The sequence below is a fragment of the Coregonus clupeaformis genome, unplaced genomic scaffold (assembly GCF_020615455.1).
Source record: "Coregonus clupeaformis isolate EN_2021a unplaced genomic scaffold, ASM2061545v1 scaf0168, whole genome shotgun sequence".
Classification (NCBI taxonomy): domain Eukaryota; kingdom Metazoa; phylum Chordata; class Actinopteri; order Salmoniformes; family Salmonidae; genus Coregonus; species Coregonus clupeaformis.
The window spans coordinates 161315-182859 of record NW_025533623.1 but is presented as its reverse complement, the minus strand read 5'-3'; the positions used below and the strand labels follow the sequence as shown (position 1 = coordinate 182859).

The 21545-nt window shown below is 46.0% G+C and overlaps 1 protein-coding gene across 1 annotated transcript; it reads left to right on the top strand.

Moving 5' to 3' along the window:
- The first annotated feature begins 6150 nt into the window (after positions 1-6150).
- Positions 6151-21522, top strand: LOC121556905 (asialoglycoprotein receptor 1-like). Its single transcript, XM_041870786.2, has 8 exons — positions 6151-6371; positions 8800-8916; positions 8988-9092; positions 9412-9483; positions 9615-9707; positions 18645-18799; positions 18879-18988; positions 21312-21522. Exons 1-8 carry the CDS (start codon positions 6257-6259, stop codon positions 21466-21468), a joined length of 924 nt encoding a protein of 307 aa, XP_041726720.1. The 5' UTR covers positions 6151-6256; the 3' UTR covers positions 21469-21522.
- The last annotated feature ends 23 nt before the right edge of the window (positions 21523-21545 follow it).

Genomic DNA, 21545 nt, shown 5'->3' with positions numbered 1-21545 from the left:
GAGAGATCTCTAGTTGAGCAGCATTAAGGGCTCTTCAACAACATGAGACCAGGCTGACCTCAGGGGAGATCTCTAGTTGAGCAGCATTAAGGGCTCTTCAACGACATGAGACCAGGCTGACCTCAGGGAGATCTCTAGTTGAGCAGCATTAAGGGCTCTTCAACAACATGAGACCAGGCTGACCTCAGGGAGATCTCTAGTTGAGCAGCATTAAGGGCTCTTCAACAACATGAGACCAGGCTGACCTCAGGGAGATCTCTAGTTGAGTAGCATTAAAGGGGAATGGAAACACTAGTATTTAGAACGCCAGCTAACTAACTCTAAATCGCCATATTGGTATTGTTGCGTCACTGGCAGGAGTGAAAATGTTGGAACTCCCAGAAATTGCTGAATTTACAGAGTAGCTCCAAGTCTGAGAATGAGTTTATTGCAGAGAATGAAATAACGTTAGTTAGGGAGCCAATAAACCTACTGAAGCCATTTATGTTTGAGCCGATCGTTGCCCCAGGTCAAAGAGTTTGTTCTCGTAGCATTAACAACACATATATGCCACCTGAAACACCACAGCTAGAGGGTCGGTGTAATGGTGACACAAACTGGTGTGAGTCCGGATGCTTCCAGATAATGGCTTAAGAATATGAGTGTTTGTGTTGTAGAAAGATGGTGATGATACAGTTGGTGGCTGTATTCCATCCAGTTAGAGGTTCCTGTCAGTCATCCCAGCGGATGGTGGCTGTATTCCATCCAGTTAGAGGTTCCTGTCAGTCATCCCAGCGGATGGTGGCTGTATTCCATCCAGTTAGAGGTTCCTGTCAGTCATCCCAGCGGATGGTGGCTGTATTCCATCCAGTTAGAGGTTCCTGTCAGTCTGTCTGGACGGCGACGTATTTATTGGACGTGTCACTAATCCTTATGAAGGACTTCCTGGCAGAAGAGGTTACTCGACCAGTCAGCAGCCGATATGCCAGTTAAATAATGGCTTAAATTTTGCTTGATTATAAATTGTTTAAGGTTAATATCAGTAGTGGGTAGGTGCCTAATATATATAATCAGTATCCTATAATGATGTTATTCACCAGCGCTGTTGAGCGCGATAGTAACACATTTACCTTTTGATTAGATGACCGGAGTTCAAATCACAGACAGCATCATGATTCATGAAATCTCATTCTAACCAATAATGGGGCATGCTCATTATAAATACATTGTGATTTAGTTTCGGTATTAGACTAACTTTTCTCATGATTTTGTTTGCAGAACATACAGGCTGTCAGTTTATCGCCAGTTCACCCTACGGGCACCAGGGAGAATTGGACGTGGTGTACGGCGTCTCATCCCTGTGTGTGTCGTCTCTCCCGTAAGGCGTGCATACCCAGAAGCAAAGGCATTTACGTAGGGTTTGAGTTTGAATTAAACCAGTTCATTTAGTAAATCTAGCCTGCTGTAATTTTTTTCAAGACATAGACCTAATGCCTGCACCTTATGTAAACATAGTTTTAGTTAGCTTGTCCACTAAAACAACAGGTTCAAGCGTAACTAGATAAACTTGCTTTGAAGATAAAACGACTTTCAACGCGCACTAACCCCTTGTCCCTGTTGCTAGAGTAGTGACTTAGACTAGCTTTGGCTGCCATCTATTGGAAAGGAATGATAACTACACTGGGCAGCTAGTTGTCAAAGTAGACTTTAATAATATATGCCATTTAACAGACGCCTTTATCCAAAGCGAACTGGGTACATGGTAGTGGAAACAGATCATAGAAACAGGATTACAATTTTGTTATCATGGATGGTCGATAGTATATCTTGGCTCGCACTGTGATGATTGTGATTCTGAGCTCTCAGGTTCATACAGCGAGATATGGTCTTCACTGATCTCACTCTCCGTCAGCTCCATCTGTGGCGTATTGGGGTAGGACTCGGTTCTATATTGATGGTCGTGTGCACAATCTAGCTTGGCCCCGAGCTCTTTAGTGATGGTCTCGGTGGACCTCTTCTCCTCCACACCAGAGGAACACTCTGGTGGACCTCTTCTCCTCCACACCAGAGGAACTCTCTGGTGGACCTCTTCTCCTCCACACCAGAGGAACTCTCTGGTGGACCTCTTCTCCCTCCACACCAGAGGAACACTCTGGTGGACCTCTTCTCCTCCACACCAGAGGAACACTCTGGTGGACCTCTTCTCCTCCACACCAGAGGAACACTCTGGTGGACCTCTTCTCCTCCACACCAGAGGAACTCTCTGGTGGACCTCTTGGTGGACCTCTTCTCCTCCACACCAGAGGAACACTCTGGTGGACCTCTTCTCCTCCACACCAGAGGAACACTCTGGTGGACCTCTTCTCCTCCACACCAGAGGAACTCTCTGGTGGACCTCTTCTCCTCCACACCAGAGGAACTCTCTGGTGGACCTCTTCTCCTCCACACCAGAGGAACACTCTGGTGGACCTCTTGGTGGACCTCTTCTCCTCCACACCAGAGGAACACTCTGGTGGACCTCTTCTCCTCCACACCAGAGGAACACTCTGGTGGACCTCTTCTCCTCCACACCAGAGGAACTCTCTGGTGGACCTCTTCTCCTCCACACCAGAGGAACACTCTGGTGGACCTCTTGGTGGACCTCTTCTCCTCCACACCAGAGGAACTCTCTGGTGGACCTCTTCTCCTCCACACCAGAGGAACTCTCTGGTGGACCTCTTCTCCTCCACACCAGAGGAACACTCTGGTGGACCTCTTCTCCTCCACACCAGAGGAACACTCTGGTGGACCTCTTCTCCTCCACACCAGAGGAACTCTCTGGTGGACCTCTTCTCCTCCACACCAGAGGAACTCTCTGGTGGACCTCTTCTCCTCCACACCAGAGGAACACTCTGGTGGACCTCTTCTCCTCCACACCAGAGGAACACTCTGGTGGACCTCTTCTCCTCCACACCAGAGGAACTCTCTGGTGGACCTCTTCTCCTCCACACCAGAGGAACTCTCTGGTGGACCTCTTCTCCTCCACACCAAATCAAATCAAATCAAATCAAATTGTATTGGTCACATGCGCCGAATACAACAGGTGCAGACATTACAGTGAAATGCTTACTTACAGCCCTTAACCAACAGTGCATTTATTTTAAACAAAAAAAGTAAGAATAAAACAACAACAAAAAAAGTGTTGAGAAAAAAAGAGCAGAAGTAAAATAAAGTGACAGTAGGGAGGCTATATATACAGGGGGTACCGTTGCAGAGTCAATAATGTGCGGGGCACCGGCTAGTTGAGGTAGTTGAGGTAATATGTACATGTGGGTAGAGTTAAAGTGACTATGCATAAATACTTAACAGAGTAGCAGCAGCGTAAAAGGATGGGGTGGGGGGCAGTGCAAATAGTCCGGGTAGCCATGATTAGCTGTTCAGGAGTCTTATGGCTTGGGGGTAGAAGCTGTTGAGAAGTCTTTTGGACCTAGACTTGGCACTCCGGTACCGCTTGCCGTGCGGTAGCAGAGAGAACAGTCTATGACTAGGGTGGCTGGAGTCTTTGACAATTTTGAGGGCCTTCCTCTGACACCGCCTGGTATAGAGGTCCTGGATGGCAGGAAGCTTTGCCCCAGTGATGTACTGGGCCGTACGCACTACCCTCTGTAGTGCCTTGCGAGTCGGAGGCCAAGCAGTTGCCATACCAGGCGGGTGATGCAACCAGTCAGGATGCTCTCGATGGTGCAGCTGTAGAATTTTTTTGAGGATCTGAGGACCCATGCCAAATCTTTTTAGTCTCCTGAGGGGGAATAGGCTTTGTCGTGCCCTCTTCACGACTGTCTTGGTGTGTTTGGACCATGATAGTTCGTTGGTGATGTGGACACCAAGGAACTTGAAGCTCTCAACCTGTTCCACTACAGCCCCGGTGGACCTCTTGGTGGACCTCTTCTCCTCCACACCAGAGGAACACTAACCCTAACCCTAACCCTAACCCTAACCCTAACCCTAACCTGAGGCCTATTTGTAGTGCTAAGGCTCAGACTGATTGGTGTTCTGTTTTCTGTGCAAGTGTTTTCAGGTGTGTATGTAAGTGCATACAATTGCCAGATGAGTTATGTATTTTGAACAGAGTGTTTTCCCAATGATAACAGGTGATTTCGTTTTTGAACAAAGTGTCTAATGTAAGAAAACGTGTGTAGTGTTTCACAATAAGTGTGTTACAGAATTGCAAACAAAGTGCAAAGTTGACGTTGTGTTTAAGCTATGGTTACACTGTGTTTAAGGTATGGTTGCACTATGTTTAAGGTATGGTTACACTGTGTTTAAGGTATGGTTACACTGTGTTTAAGGTATGGTTACACTGTGTTTAAGGTATGGTTACATTGTGTTTAAGGTATGCTTACACTGTGTTTAAGGTATGGTTACACTGTGTTTAAGGTATGGTTACACTGTGTTTAAGGTATGGTTACACTGTGTTTAAGGTATGGTTACACTGCGTTTAAGCTATGGTTACACTGTGTTTAAGGTATGGTTACATTGTGTTTAAGGTATGCTTACACTGTGTTTAAGGTATGGTTACACTGTGTTTAAGGTATGGTTACACTGTGTTTAAGGTATGGTTACACTGTGTTTAAGGTATGCTTACACTGTGTTTAAGGTATGCTTACACTGTGTTTAAGGTATGGTTACACTGTGTTTAAGGTATGGTTACACTGTGTTTAATGTATGGTTACACTGTGTTTAAGGTATGGTTACACTGTGTTTAAGGTATGGTTACATTGTGTTTAAGCTATGGTTACACTATGTTTAAGGTATGGTTACACTGTGTTTAAGGTATGGTTACACTGTGTTTAAGGTATGGTTACACTGCGTTTAAGCTATGGTTACATTGTGTTTAAGGTATGGTTACACTGTGTTTAAGGTATGGTTACACTGTGTTTAAGGTATGGTTACACTGTGTTTAAGGTATGCGTTACACACTGTGTTTAAGGTATGGTTACATTGTGTTTTAAGGTATGGTTACACTGTGTCTAAGGTATGGTTACACTGTGTTTAAGGTATGGTTACACTGTGTTTAAGGTATGGTTACACTGTGTTTAAGCTATGGTTACACTGTGTTTAAGGTACGGTTACACTGTGTTTAAGGTATGGTTACACTGTGTTTAAGGTATGGTTACACCGTGTTTAAGGTATGGTTACATTGTGTTTAAGGTATGGTTACACTGCGTTTAAGGTATGGTTACACTGTGTTTAAGGTATGGTTACATTGTGTTTAAGGTATGGTTACACTGTGTTTAAGGTATGGTTACACTGTGTTTAAGGTATGGTTACACTGTATTTAAGGTATGGTTACACTGTGTTTAAGGTATGGTTACACTGTGTTTAAGGTATGCTTACACTGTGTTTAAGGTATGCTTACACTGTGTTTAAGGTATGGTTACACTGTGTTTAAGGTATGGTTACACTGTGTTTAAGGTATGGTTACACTGTGTTTAAGGTATGGTTACACTGGGTTTAAGGTATGGTTACACTGTGTTTAAGGTATGGTTACATTGTGTTTAAGGTATGGTTACACTGTGTTTAATGTATGGTTACACTGTGTTTAAGGTATGGTTACACTGTGTTTAAGGTATGGTTACACTGTGTTTAAGGCATGCTACAAGGAGTTTAGGTATTGAGGCTTTGGTCTAAGCATTCGGTTTTAGTGTGTAAGCAATGGGCAAAAACTGTAAAATGGCACTGACCATAGCTCAAATAAACCTAAACATAGAGATGTTTTTATGTTAAATGCACATGTTTAGTATTAGTGGATTGAATACATATCTTTGCTTTGATTTACTTCCTAAAATGTTTCCATTCCCCTTTAAGGGCCCTTCAACAACATGAGACCTGACTGATGTGTCCCAATGTTAGTTTTACTGCTAGGTAAACACACACACAGACACAGACACAGACACACACACACACACACACACACACAGACACAGACACAGACACACACACACACACACACACACACACACACACACACAGACACAGACACAGACACAGACACACACACACACACACACACACACACACACACACACACACACACACACCACAACACTCACACACTCGCACACTCTTACACACTCTTACACACACTTGGTAGGTGGCTCAAAGTGCAGGTTGGGGTGCATTGACCGATAGTTTGGGTCCCACACACACACCACTGAGGGACTCAGTAGCTAACGCACTCTGGATTTCCATCCACTCACTATAGAATAGAACTCTAATATCTGTGGAAAAGGCTGTGATGAAGGAGGCTGCGGAGCAGGGGTCCGTCCAGGGGTCTGTTGTCATAACTACAGAATATCATGACGACTTCAACAACACAGACACCAGCGACAACCTAGCCTTCTGGACCAAAGGTGTGTGTTGTGTGTGTAGTGTGTATGGTGTGTATGGTGTGTGTGTGGTGTGTATGGTGTGTGTGATGTGTGTGTAGTGTGTATGGTGTGTATGGTGTGTGTGTGGTGTGTATGGTGTGTGTGTGTATGTATATGGTGTGTATGGTTGTGTGTGTGGTGTGTGTGTGTGTTTGTGTATGTTGTGTGATGTGTGTGTAGTGTGTATGGTGTGTGATGTGTGTGTGGTTGTGTGTGTGGTGTGTATGGTGTGTGATGTGTGTGTAGTGTGTATGGTGTGTATGGTGTGTGTGTGTGGTGTGTATGGTGTGTGTGTGTATGTGTATGGTGTGTATGGTTGTGTGTGTGGTGTGTGTGTGTTTGTGTATGGTGTGTGTGTGGTTGTGTGTGGTTGTGTGTGTAGTGTGTATGGTGTGTGTGTGTTTGTGCATGGTGAGTGTATGGTTGTGTGTGTGTGTTTGTGTATGGTGTGTGTATGGTTGTGTGTGTGTGTTTGTGTATGGTGTGTGTATGGTTGTGTGTGTGTGTTTGTGTGTGGTGTGTGTGTGTTTGTGTATGGTGTGTGTGTGGTTGTGTGTGGTTGTGTGTGTAGTGTGTATGGTGTGTGTGTGTTTGTGCATGGTGAGTGTATGGTGGTGTGTGTGTGTTTGTGTATGGTGTGTGTATGGTTGTGTGTGTGTTTGTGTATGGTGTGTGTATGGTGTGTGTGTGTGTTTGTGTATGGTGTGTGTTTGTGTATGGTGTGTGTATGGTGTGTGTGTGTTTGTGTATGGTGTGTGTATGGTGTGTGTGTGTGTGGTTGTGTGTGTAGTGTGTATGGTGTGTGTGTTTGTGTGTGTAGTGTGTATGGTTGTGTGTGTGTGTTTGTGTATGGTGTGTGTATGGTTGTGTGTGTAGTGTGTATGGTGTGTGTATGGTGTGTGTGTGTGTGGTTGTGTGTATGGTGTGTGTATGGTTGTGTGTGTAGTGTGTATGGTGTGTGTGTGTGTGGTTGTGTGTGGTTGTGTGTGTAGTGTGTATGGTTGTGTGTGTGTGTTTGTGTATGGTGTGTGTATGGTGTGTGTATGGTTGTGTGTGTGTGTTTGTGTATGGTGTGTGTATGGTTGTGTGTGTGTGTTTGTGTATGGTGTGTGTATGGTTGTGTGTGTGTGTTTGTGTATGGTGTGTGTATGGTGTGTGTGTGTATGGTGTGTGTATGGTGTGTGTATGGTTGTGTGTGTGTGTTTGTGTATGGTGTGTGTATGGTGTGTGTGTGTGTTTGTGTATGGTGTGTGTATGGTGTGTGTGTGTATGGTGTGTGTATGGTGTGTGTATGGTTGTGTGTGTGTGTTTGTGTATGGTGTGTGTATGGTGTGTGTGTGTGTTTGTGTATGGTGTGTGTATGGTGTGTGTATGGTGTGTGTGTGAGAAGATCCAGTGCTTTAGACCAGTGCTTCCCAAACCTCTCCTTGGGGACACCAGACATTTCACAATTTAGATTTAGCCCAGAACTAGCTCACCTGATTAACCTATGCTAGAGTCTCTGAGGAGAGGACATTTTTGAGAACCAATGGGTTAGAGTCCCCAGGAGAGGAGAGGTTTGCGAACCACTGGGTTAGAGGCCCCAGGAGAGGAGAGGATTGAGAACCACTGGGTTAGAGTCATTGAGGAGTAGAGAGGTTTGAGAACCATTGGGTTAGAGTCCCAGGGTCAGGAGTGGTTTGGGAGCCACTGGGTTAGAGTCCCCATGTGAGGGAGGTTTGAGAGCCAGTGGGGTTAAAATCCCCCAGATGAGGGAGGTTTGATAACCTCTGGGCTAGAGTCCCTGAGGTGAGGAGAGTTTTGAGACCAACTGGGTTAGAGTCCCCAGAAGAGCAGAGGTTTGAGAATCGCTGGGTTAGAGTCCCCAGGTGACGAGAGTTTTGAGAATCATTGGGTTAGGTTCCCAAGGTCAGGTGAGGTTTGAGAACCACTGGGTTAGAGTGCCCAGGAGAGGAGAGGTTTGAGAACCACTGGGTTAGGGTCCCCAGGACAGGAGAGTTTTGAGAACCACTGGGTTAGGGTCCCCAGGACAGGAGAGTTTTGAGAACCACTGGGTTAGGGTCCCCAGGACAGGAGAGTTTTGAGAACCACTGGGTTAGGGTCCCCAGGACAGGAGAGTTTTGAGAACCACTTGGTTAGAGTCCTTGAGGTTTGAGAATCAATGGGTTAGAGTCCATGAGGTTTGAGAACCAATAGGTTAGAGTCCTTGAGGTTTGAGAGCCAATGGGTTGGAGTCCTTGAGGTTTGAGAACCAATGGTTTAGAGTCCCCAGGAGAGGAGCGGTATGAGAACCACTGAGTTAGAGCATGGTGTAACAACAGGTCACATACAGTTAGTGAATTGTTCTGTCTGTACGGATAACTTACTAAACGAAGTGTGTGTGTGTGTGTGTGTGTGTGTGTTTGTGTAGAGCCGGAGCCCAGGTTAGGCCTAGTGCCCCGATCAGGCAGAGGGAGATGGATGTGGGCGGGACCTGTTCTGTCTGCTTTCTTCCTATTGGCTCTGATCATCTTTGTCTCCGTCAACAGTGAGTACACACGCACAAACGCACACACGCTCACACTATTTGGAGTAACCCATGCTCTCCTGTGTGTGTAGATGTGAAGACAGACAGCAGGTTCTCATCAGTAGAAAAGACTGTTGCCAACCTGAGTTCTGCTGTTCAGACGGTCATCAAAGCTCTACAACACAGCAAGGCCTCAGGTACACACATACCACACACACACCATGTACACATTCCACGCACACACACACACACACACCACTCACACACACACATACCACACACACACCACGTACACATTCCACGCACACACACACACACACACACCACTCACACACACGCACACACACACACACCATGTACACATGCACATGCACACACACGTACACACGCACACACACCATACACTCACACGCACACACACACCATGTACACATGCACATGCACACACACGTACACACGCACACACACCATACACTCACACGCACACACACACATTGTATCTCTCTATGTCTCCAGAGGCGGACTTGCAGAAGGAGATCGGAAGGCAGAAGTTCACCATGGAAATGACTGAACAAAAGCTGGACTCAGGTCCGTCTGCTAATCATTCCCCCTTCAAACTGAACTATCACAACATTGGTTCCACATTAACAATATGCACAATGATACAGTCCATCATATGACATGTATTTGTACTGTCTGTGTGTGCGTGTGTGTTACAGTGTCTGAGTTGGTGAAGGGGTTGGATCAGTTGGAGTCTCTTCGTTCTGCTGTAGCAGGCATCAAGTGTTCCTTAGACAGAGTCCTGCACAATGGTACGCACACGAACACACACACACAAACACACACAACAACAATCAAATGACACACTATGATGACAGACTGTATAAGTTACCATGAATTAAAACAATATGAACACTATCAAGAGTCCAAACACTGAACCCTGAGGAATATCTAATTGAAGAGGACTGGTTGGATCTATGTACAGTTGAAGTCGGAAGTTTACATACACTTAGGTTGGAGTCATTAAAACTAGTTATTCAACCACTCCACAAATTTCTTGTTAACAAACTCGTTTTGGCAAGTTGGTTAGGACATCTACTTTGTGCATGACACAAGTAATTTTTCCAACAATTGTTTACAGACATTATTTCACATATAATTCACTTGAATCCAAGATGGCGTAGCAGTGCGCTCGTGTTCTTTGTTGTGTGTCCGTGTAAGTCGCAGTTTTTATTTTCTTTTTTTTTTCTTTTCATACTTATTTCCCACTATTCATCCTTCTACAAAATATACTTTCCTGCAACCCGCCTCACTCAATGTGGAACGGATTCTATTATTGACTTACCTTTTATCTAGAATCTCCAGTTGAAACTAGCTAGCCAGCTAACTAGCTACTTGCTATTAGCCACCGTTAGCGGTTTTCACCCAGAACATCGGATTTTCTGCCGGAATAACTGAATCACTGGACATTAACACTGGATCGCAACTAGCTAGAAGCAACTGGATGGATGTTGCTGTTGGCTAATCACCACTGCCCCCGAAGCAAGCACCAGTTAGCCTCGAGCCAGGCCCATATCCCGGCTATCTACTTCTCTGTCTACCGGACAGGACCTCCTAGTGTTGACATGGAGCCCCGCCGATCCAACACGACTGGTCTGCCGACGAAATCATCTGATGTGGTTTCAACAGGCTTCCCGTTATGACGTTGACCATGAAGGTCCATCTGCTAGCCCTGGCCCGCTAGCACACGCTAGCCATAGCCTCTTGCTCGCCAGTGCTGTAGAAGCCCCCGAACTACCTCCGAACTCTCCTATTGCTGTTCACCCTAACCCAGCCTACGATCTGCTCCCGGACTTACTTAGTGCTGTTCACCCTAACCCTAACCCTAACCCAGCCTACGATCTGCTCCCGGACTTACTTAGTGCTGTTCACCCTAACCCAGCCTACGATCTGCTCCCCGGACTTACTTAGTGCTGTTCACCTAACCCTAACCCTAACCCAGCCTACGATCTGCTCCCGGACTTACTTAGTGCTGTTCACCTAACCCAGCCTCGATCTGCTCCCGGACTTACTTAGTGCTGTTCACCCTAACCCTAACCCAGCCTACGATCTGCTCCCGGACTTACTTAGTGCTGTTCACCCCTAACCCAGCCTACGATCTGCTCCCGGACTTACTTAGTGCTGTTCACGCTAACCCAGCCTACGATCTGCTCCCGGACTTACTTAGTGCTGTTCACCCTAACCCTAACCCAGCCTACGATCTGCTCCCGGACTTACTTAGTGCTGTTCACCCTAACCCAGCCTACGATCTGCTCCCGGACTTACTTAGTGCTGTTCACCCTAACCCAGCCTACGATCTGCTCCCCGGACTTACTTAGTGCTGTTCACCCCTAACCCAGCCTACGATCTGCTCCCGGACTTACTTAGTGCTGTTCACCCCTAACCCAGCCTACGATCTGCTCCAGGACTTACTTAGTGCTGTTCACCCTAACCCTAACCCAGCCTACGATCTGCTCCCCGGACATACTTAGTGCTGTTCACCCTAACCCTAACCCAGCCTACGATCTGCTCCCGGACTTACTTAGTGCTGTTCACCCTAACCCAGCCTACGATCTGCTCCCCGGACTTACTTAGTGCTGTTCACCCCTAACCCAGCCTACGATCTGCTCCCCGGACTTACTTAGTGCTGTTCACCCTAACCCTAACCCAGCCTACGATCTGCTCCCAGACTTACTTAGTGCTGTTCACCCCTAACCCAGCCTACGATCTGCTCCCGGACTTACTTAGTGCTGTTCACCCTAACCCAGCCTACGATCTGCTCCCGGACTTACTTAGTGCTGTTCACCCTAACCCAGCCTACGATCTGCTCCCGGACTTACTTAGTGCTGTTCACCCTAACCCAGCCTACGATCTGCTCCCCGGACTTACTTAGTGCTGTTCACCCTAACCCAGCCTACGATCTGCTCCCGACTTACTTAGTGCTGTTCACCTAACCCCTAACCCAGCCTACGATCTGCTCCCGGACTTACTTAGTGCTGTTCACCCTAACCCTAACCCAGCCTACGATCTGCTCCCGGACTTACTTAGTGCTGTTCACCCTAACCCAGCCTACGATCTGCTCCCGGACTTACTTAGTGCTGTTCACCCTAACCCAGCCTACGATCTGCTCCCGGACTTACTTAGTGCTGTTCACCCTAACCCAGCCTACGATCTGCTCCCCGGGACTTACTTAGTGCTGTTCACCCTAACCCAGCCTACGATCTGCTCCCGGACTTACTTAGTGCTGTTCACCCCTAACCCCAGCCTACGATCTGCTCCCGGACTTACTTAGTGCTGTTCACCCTAACCCCTAACCCAGCCTACGATCTGCTCCCGGACTTACTTAGTGCTGTTCACCCTAACCCTAACCCAGCCTACGATCTGCTCCCGGACTTACTTAGTGCTGTTCACCCTAACCCTAACCCAGCCTACGATCTGCTCCCGGACTTACTTAGTGCTGTTCACCCTAACCCTAACCCAGCCTACGATCTGCTCCCGGACTTACTTAGTGCTGTTCACCCTAACCCTAACCCTAACCCAGCCTACGATCTGCTCCCAGACTTACTTAGTGCTGTTCACCCTAACCCTAACCCTAACCAAGCCTACGATCTGCTCCCGGACTTACTTAGTGCTGTTCACCCTAACCCTAACCCTAACCCAGCCTACGATCTGCTCCCGGACTTACTTAGTGCTGTTCACCCCTAACCCAGCCTACGATCTGCTCCCCGGACTTACTTAGTGCTGTTCACCCTAACCCTAACCCTAACCCAGCCTACGATCTGCTCCCGGACTTACTTAGTGCTGTTCACCCTAACCCAGCCTACGATCTGCTCCCGGACTTACTTAGTGCTGTTCACCCTAACCCTAACCCTAACCCAGCCTACGATCTGCTCCCGGACTTACTTAGTGCTGTTCACCCTAACCCAGCCTACGATCTGCTCCCGGACTTACTTAGTGCTGTTCACCCTAACCCTAACCCAGCCTACGATCAGCTCCCGGACTTACTTAGTGCTGTTCACCCTAACCCTAACCCAGCCTACGATCTGCTCCCGGACTTACTTAGTGCTGTTCACCCTAACCCAGCCTACGATCTGCTCCCGGACTTACTTAGTGCTGTTCACCCTAACCCTAACCCTAACCCAGCCTACGATCTGCTCCCGGACTTACTTAGTGCTGTTCACCCTAACCCAGCCTACGATCTGCTCCCGGACTTACTTAGTGCTGTTCACCCTAACCCTAACCCAGCCTACGATCTGCTCCCGGACTTACTTAGTGCTGTTCACCCTAACCCTAACCCAGCCTACGATCTGCTCCCGGACTTACTTAGTGCTGTTCACCCTAACCCTAACCCAGCCTACGATCTGCTCCCGGACTTACTTAGTGCTGTTCACCCTAACCCTAACCCAGCCTACGATCTGCTCCCGGACTTACTTAGTGCTGTTCACCGGATCCATCTGCTAGCCCCGGCCCGCTAGCACACGCAAGCCGTGGCCTCTTACTAGTGCTTCACCACCGGACCTTATGATAACTCAGCTATACAGCTGATGCCTGCTGGACTGTTCCTTTATACGGTACCGCATCCTGTTTATGTTTAGCTTCAGCCCAAACTTTGTCGCCATTACCAGCTGTTGTCTTAGCTCTCTCGAATAACACCTGTGATAGCTTTATGCCTCTCTCCCATGTCAATAGGCCTTGCTTATTGCTGTTTCGATTATTTCTTATTGTACTATTTCACTGTAGAGCCCCCAGCCCAGCTCAACCTGCCTTAGATAGCTCCTTTGTCCCACCCCCTATACACGCGGAGACCGACTCAATCGGTGCCTCCAGCGATGCTATCTCTTTCATTGTTACCCAATGCTTAGGTTTACCTCCACTGTACTCATATCCTTCCATATCCTTGTCTATACATAATGCCCTGAATCTATTCTACAATGCCTGGAAATCTGCCCCTTTTTTTCTCTGTACCCAACGCACTAGAAGACCAGTACTTAAAGCCTTTAGCTGTATCCTTATTCTACTCCTCCTCTGTTCCTCTGGTGATGTAGAGGTTAACCCAGGCCCTGTAGCCCCCAGTATCACTCCTACTCCACAGGCGTTTTCATTTGTTAAATTCTGTAACCGTAAAAGCCTTGGTTTCTTGCACGTTAACATCTGAAGCCTCCTCCCTAAGTTTTAGTTATTCACTGCGTTAGCACACTCCGCCAACCCTGATGTTCTAGCAGTGTCTGAATCCTGGCTTAGGAAGGCCACCAAAAATTCAGAAATTTTCCGTCTAGATAGAACTGCGAAAGAGGGCGGAGTTGCAATCTACTGTAGAGATAGCCTACAGAGCTCTATCATACTATCCAGGTCTGTGCCCAAACAGTTTGAGCTTCTACTTCTAAAAATCCACCTTTCCAGAAATAAGTCTCTCACTGTTGCCGCTTGCTACAGACCCCCTTCAGCCCCGAGCTGTGCCCTGGACACCATATGTGAACTGATTGCCCCCCATCTATCCTCAGAGTTTGTACTGCTTGGTGACCTAAACTGGGATATGCTTAACACCCCGGCCAACCTGCAATCTAAACTAGATGCCCTCAATCTCACACAAATTATCAACGAACCTACCAAGTACAACCCTAAATCCGTAAACATTGGCACCCTCATAGATATCATCCTGACAAATTTACCCTCTAAATACACCTCCGCTGTCTTCAACCAGGATCTCAGCGATCACTGCCTTATTGCCTGCGTCCGTAATGGGTCCGCGGTCAAACAACCACCCCTCATCACTGTCAAACTCTCCCTAAAACACTTTAGCGAGCAGGCTTTTCTAATTGACCTGGCCCGGGTATCCTGGATGGATATTGACCTCATTCCGTCAGTAGAGGATGCCTGGTTGTTCTTTAAAAGTGCTTTCCTCTCAATCTTAAATAAGCATGCCCCATTCACAAAATTCAGAACTAAGAACAGATATAGCCCCTGGTTCTCCTCAGACTTGACTGCCCTTGACCAGCACAAAAACATCCTGTGGTGTACTGCATTAGCATCGAACAGCCCCCACGATATGCAACTTTTCAGGGAAGTCAGGAACCAATATACACAATCAGTTGGGAAAGCAAAGGCTAGCTTTTTCAAACCGAAATTTGCATCCTGTTGCACTAACTCCCAAAAGTTTTGGGACACTGTAAAGTCCATGGAAAATAATAGCACCTCCTCCCAACTGCCCACTGCACTGAGGCTAGGAAACACTGTCACCACCGATAAATCTACAATAGTCGAGAATTTCAACAAGCATTTTGCTACGGCTGGCCATGCTTTCCACCTGGCTACCACTACCCCGGCCACCAGCTCTGCACCCTGCGCTGCAACTTGCCCATGCCCCCCTCCCCCCCCGCTTCACCTTCACACAAATTCAGACAGCTGATATTCTGAAAGAGCTGAAAAATCTGGACCCCTGCAAATCATCTGGGCTAGACAATCTGGACCCTTTATTTCTAAAATTAGCTGCCGAAATTGTCAAAACCCCTATTACTAGCCTGTTCAACCTCTCTTTCGTAACGTCTGAGATCCCCAGAGATTGGAAAGCTGCCGCGGTCATCCCCCTCTTCAAAGGGGGCGACATTCTAGATCCAAACTGTTACAGACCTATATCCATCCTGCCCTGCCTTTCGAATGTATTTGAAAGCCAAGTTAACAAACAGATCACCGACCATTTCGAATCCGTACCTTCTCCGCTATGCAATCCGGTTTCCGAGCTGGTCATGGGTGCACCTCAGCCACGCTCATGGTCCTAAACGATATTATAACCGCGATCGATAAAAGACAGTACTGCGCAGCCGTCTTCATCGACCTGGCCAAGGCTTTCGACTCTGTCAACCACCGCATTCTTATTGGCAGACTAAATAGCCTTGGTTTAATAATAATAATAATATGCCATTTAGCAGACGCTTTTATCCAAAGCGACTTACAGTCATGTGCGCATACATTTTTACGTATGGGTGGTCCCGGGGATCGAACCCACTACCCTGGCGTTACAAGCGCCATGCTCTACCAATTGAGCTACAGAGGACCACGACTGCCAGAGGACCACGACTACCAATGACTGCCTCGCCTGGTTCACCAACTACTTCTCAGATAGAGTTCAATGTGTAAAATCGGAGGGCCTGTTGCCTGGACCTCTGGCTGTCTCTATGGGGGTGCCACAGGGTTCAATTCTCGGGATGAATCTATTCTCTGTGTATATCAATGATGTCGCTCTTGCTGCTGGTGACACTCAGATCCACCTCTATGCGGACGACACCATTTTGTATACACCTGGCCCTTCATTGGACACTGTGTTAACAAACCTTCAAACGAGCTTCAATGCCATACAACACTCCTTCCGTAGCCTCCAACTGCTCTTAAACACTAGTAAAACTAAATGCATGCTCTTCAACCTAACGTTGCTTGCACCCGCCCACCCGACTAGATTCACTACTCTCGGCGGGTCTGACCTAGAATATGTGGTACCTAGGTGTCTGGTTAGACTGTAAACTCTCCTTCCAGACTTACATTAAGCATCTCCAATCAAAAGTTAGATCTAGAATCAGCTTCCTATTTCGCAACAAAGCCTCCTTCACTCATGCTGCCAAACATGCCCTCGTAAAACTGACTATCCTACCGATCCTTGACTTCGGCGATGTCATTTACAAAATAGCCTCCAACACTCTACTCAGCACATTGGATGTAGTCTATCACAGTGCCATCCATTTTGTCACCAAAGCCCCATATACCTCCCACCATTGTGACCTCTACGCTCTTGTTGGCTGGCCCTCACTACATATTAGTCGCCAAACTCACTGGCTCCAGGTCATCTACAAATCACTGCTAGGCAAATCCCTGTCTTATCTTAGCTCACTGGTCACCATAGCAACACCCACCCGTAGTCTGCGCTCCAGACCTCAGAAAAATAATTGTAGACCTCCACAAGTCTGGTTCATCCTTGGGAGCAATTTCCAAATGCCTGAAGGTACCACGTTCATCTGTACAAACAATAGTACACAAGTATAAACACCATGGGACCACGCAGCCGTCATACCGCTCAGGAAGGAGACGCGTTCTGTCTCCTAGAGATGAACGTACTTTGGTGCGAAAAGTGCAAATCAATGCCTGAACAACAGCAAAGGACCTTGTGAAGATGCTGAAGGAAACAGGTACAAATGTATCTATATCCACAGTAAAACGTGTCCTATATCGACATAACCTGAAAGGCCACTCAGCAAGGAAGAAGCCACTGCTCCAAAACCACCATAAAAAAGCCAGACTACGGTTTGCAACTGCACATGGGGACAAAGATCGTACTTTTTGGTCTGGTCTGGTCTGATGAAACAAAAATAGAACTGTTTGGCCATAATGACCATTGTTATGTTTGGAGGAAAAAGGGGGGACTTGGAAGCCGAAGAACACCATCCCAACCGTGAAGCACAGGGGTGGCAGCATCATGCTGTGGGGGTGCTTTGCTGCAGGAGGGACTGGTGCACTTCACAAAATAGATGGCATCACGAGGAAGGAAACTTATGTGGATATATTGAAGCAACATCTCAAGACATCAGTCAGGAAGTTAAAGCTTGGTCGCAAATGGGTCTTCCAAATGGACAATGACCCCAAGCATACTTCAAAAGTTGTGGCAAAATGGCTTAAGGACAACAAAACCAAGGTATTGGAGTGGCCATCACAAAGCCCTGACCTCAATCCAATAGAACATTTGTGGGCAGAACTGAAAAAGCGTGTGCGAGCAAGGAGGCCTACAAACCTGACTCAGTTACACAACCTCTGTCAGGAGGAATGGGTCAAAATTCACCCAACTTATTGTGGGAAGCTTGTGGAAGGCTACCTGAAAAGTTTGACTCAAGTAAAAAAATGTAAAGGCAATGCTACCAAATACTAATTGAGTGTATGTAAACTTCTGACCCACTGGGAATGTGATTAAATAAATAAAAGCTGAAATAAATAATTCTCTCTACTATTATTCTGACATTTCACATTCTTAAAATAAAGGGGTGATCCTTACTGACCTAAGACTAGGATTAAATGTCAGGAATTGTGAAAAACTGAGTTTAAATGAATTTGGCTAATTTGGTAAACTTCTAACTTCAACTGTATGTATGTGTATGGTGTGTCAATGTGCATGTGTGTCAATGTGAATGTGTGTCGTTGTGAATGTGTGTCGTTGTGAATGTGTGTCGTTGTGAATGTGTGTCGTTGTGAATGTGTGTCATTGTGAATGTGTGTCGTTGTGAATGTGTATCGTTGTGAATGTGTGTCTATGTGAATGTGTGTCTATGAATGTGTGTCTATGTGAATGTGGGTCAATGTGAATGTGTGTCGTTGTGAATGTGTGTCGTTGTGAATGTGTGTCATTGTGAATGTGTGTCGTTGTGAATGTGTGTCTATGTGAATGTGTGTCGTTGTGAATGTGTGGCTATGTGAATGTGTGTCTATGTGAATGTGTGTCGTTGTGAATGTGGGTCAATGTGAATGTGTGTCGTTGTGAATGTGTGTCGTTGTGAATGTGTGTCGTTGTGAATGTGTGTCTATGAATGTGTGTCTATGTGAATGTGTGTCGTTGTGAATGTGTGTCTATGTGAATGTGTGTCGTTGTGAATGTGTGTCTATGAATGTGTGTCGTTGTGAATGTGTGTCTATGAATGTGTGTCTATGTGAATGTGTGTCGTTGTGAATGTGTGTAGACACAGTGTCAAGGTGCTGTCCACTAGGCTGGGTGGTTTCTGGTTCCTCGTCCTGCTACTTCTTCTCATCTGACGGGTTGCCATGGAACCAGGCTAGAGACTACTGCTCCAATTACAACGCCAAGCTGGCTGTACTGAAGACTCAACAGGACTGGGTAAGACACACACACACGTAGGCATGAACACACACAACATATGATCACATGTCCTAACTCTGTGTATGTGTGACACCAGGACTTTGTAACAGGCAGTACCAAGCCGCTGTTCTACTGGGTTGGACTGTCAGATGAGAGGACAGGACACTGGGAGTGGGTGGATGGAACACCTTACATCATGGACCGCAGGTACCAACACCACTGTGTGTTCTGATAACATGTGTGTGTTCTGATAACATGTGTGTGTTCTGATAACATGTGTGTGTTCTGATAACATGTGTGTTCTGATAACATGTGTGTGTGTGTGTTCTGATAACATGTGTGTGTTCTGATAACATCTGTGTGCTCTGATAACATGTGTGTGTTCTGATAACATGTGTGTGTTCTGATAACATGTGTGTTCTGATAACATGTGTGTGTGTGTGTTCTGATAACATGTGTGTGTTCTGATAACATGTGTGTGTTCTGATAACATGTGTGTGTTCTGATAACATGTGCGTGTTCTGATAACATGTGTGTTCTGATAACATGTGTGTGTGTGTGTGTTCTGATAACATGTGTGTGTTCTGATAACATCTGTGTGTTCTGATAACATGTGCGTGTTCTGATAACACACACACATCCGTCCCACCCAGACCACGTGTGTGTGTTCTGATAACATGTGTGTGTGTGTGTGTTCTGATAACATGTGTGTGTGTGTGTTCTGATAACATGTGTGTGTTCTGATAACATCTGTGTGCTCTGATAACATGTGTGTGTTCTGATAACATGTGTGTGTTCTGATAACATGTGTGTTCTGATAACATGTGTGTGTGTGTGTTCTGATAACATGTGTGTGTTCTGATAACATGTGTGTGTTCTGATAACATGTGTGTGTTCTGATAACATGTGCGTGTTCTGATAACATGTGTGTTCTGATAACATGTGTGTGTGTGTGTGTTCTGATAACATGTGTGTGTTCTGATAACATCTGTGTGTTCTGATAACATGTGCGTGTTCTGATAACACACACACATCCGTCCCACCCAGACCACGTGTGTGTGTTCTGATAACATGTGTGTGTGTGTGTGTTCTGATGACGTGTGTGTGTTCTGATAACATGTGTGTGTGTTCTGATAACATGTGTGTTCTGATAACATGTGTGTGTGTGTTCTGATAACATGTGTGTGTGTTCTGATAACATGTGTGTGTGTTCTGATAACATGTGTGTGTTCTGATAACATGTGTGTTCTGATAACATGTGTGTGTGTTCTGATAACACGTGTGTTCTGATAACATGTTTGTATGTTCTGATAACATGTGTGTTCTGATAACATGTGTGTTTTGATAACATGTGTGTGTGTTCTGATAACATGAGTGTGTATTCTGATAACGTGTGTTCTGATAACATGTGTGTGTATTCTGATAACATGTGTGTTTGTTCTGATAACATGTGTGTTCTGATAACATGTGTGTGTATTCTGATAACATGTGTGTATGTTCTGATAACATGTGTGTTCTGATAACATGTGTGTGTTCTGATAACATGTGCGTGTTCTGATAACACACACACATCCGTCCCACCCAGACCACGTGTGTGTGTTCTGATAACATGTGTGTGTGTGTGTGTTCTGATGACGTGTGTTTGTTCTGATAACATGTGTGTGTTCTGATAACATGTGTGTTCTGATAACATGTGTGTGTGTGTGTTCTGATAACATGTGTGTGTGTTCTGATAACATGTGTGTGTGTTCTGATAACATGTGTGTGTTCTGATAACATGTGTGTGTTCTGATAACATGTGTGTGTTCTGATAACATGTGTGTTCTGATAACATGTGTGTGTGTTCTGATAACACGTGTGTTCTGATAACATGTGTGTATGTTCTGATAACATGTGTGTTCTGATAACATGTGTGTTTTGATAACATGTGTGTGTGTTCTGATAACATGAGTGTGTATTCTGATAATGTGTGTTCTGATAACATGTGTGTGTATTCTGATAACATGTGTGTTTGTTCTGATAACATGTGTGTTCTGATAACATGTGTGTGTATTCTGATAACATGTGTGTATGTTCTGATAACATGTGTGTTCTGATAACATGTGTTTGTGTTCTGATAACATGCGTGTGTGTTCTGATAACATGTGTGTGTGTTCTGATAACATGTGTATGTGTTGTGATAACATGTGTGTCTGTTCTGATAACACGTGTGTGTGTTGTGATAACAAGTGTGTTGTGATAACATGTGTGTGTTCTGATAACATGTGTGTGTTCTGATAACATGTGTGTGTGTATGATAACTCTTCATGGTGTGTTTTGTACCCATAAGTGTCCATGTATCTGTGATCTTGAAATGTTTGAATCCTTCTTAACTGAAATGTGATTTGTGGTAAGGTGTGTGTGTCTGTGCCTGTGTTTGTTCTGACCATTTGTGTATGTGTGTATGGTGTGTATGTGTGTGTGTGTGTGTGTGTGTGTGTATGGTGTGAATGTGTGTGTGTGCGTGTGTATGCATGTTGTGTGTGTTTAGCCAGTGGAAGCCGGGCCAGCCTGATAACTGGGAAGGTCATGGTCTGGGTGGGACGGAGGACTGTGCTATGATACACGCCAACGGAAAGCTGAACGATGATCACTGTTCCCGTAGTTACCGCTATGTCTGTCAGGGACACACACTGATACACACATAGCTCACACACTGATACACACACACTGCTACACACACACACTGATACATACACACACTGATACACACACACACTGATAC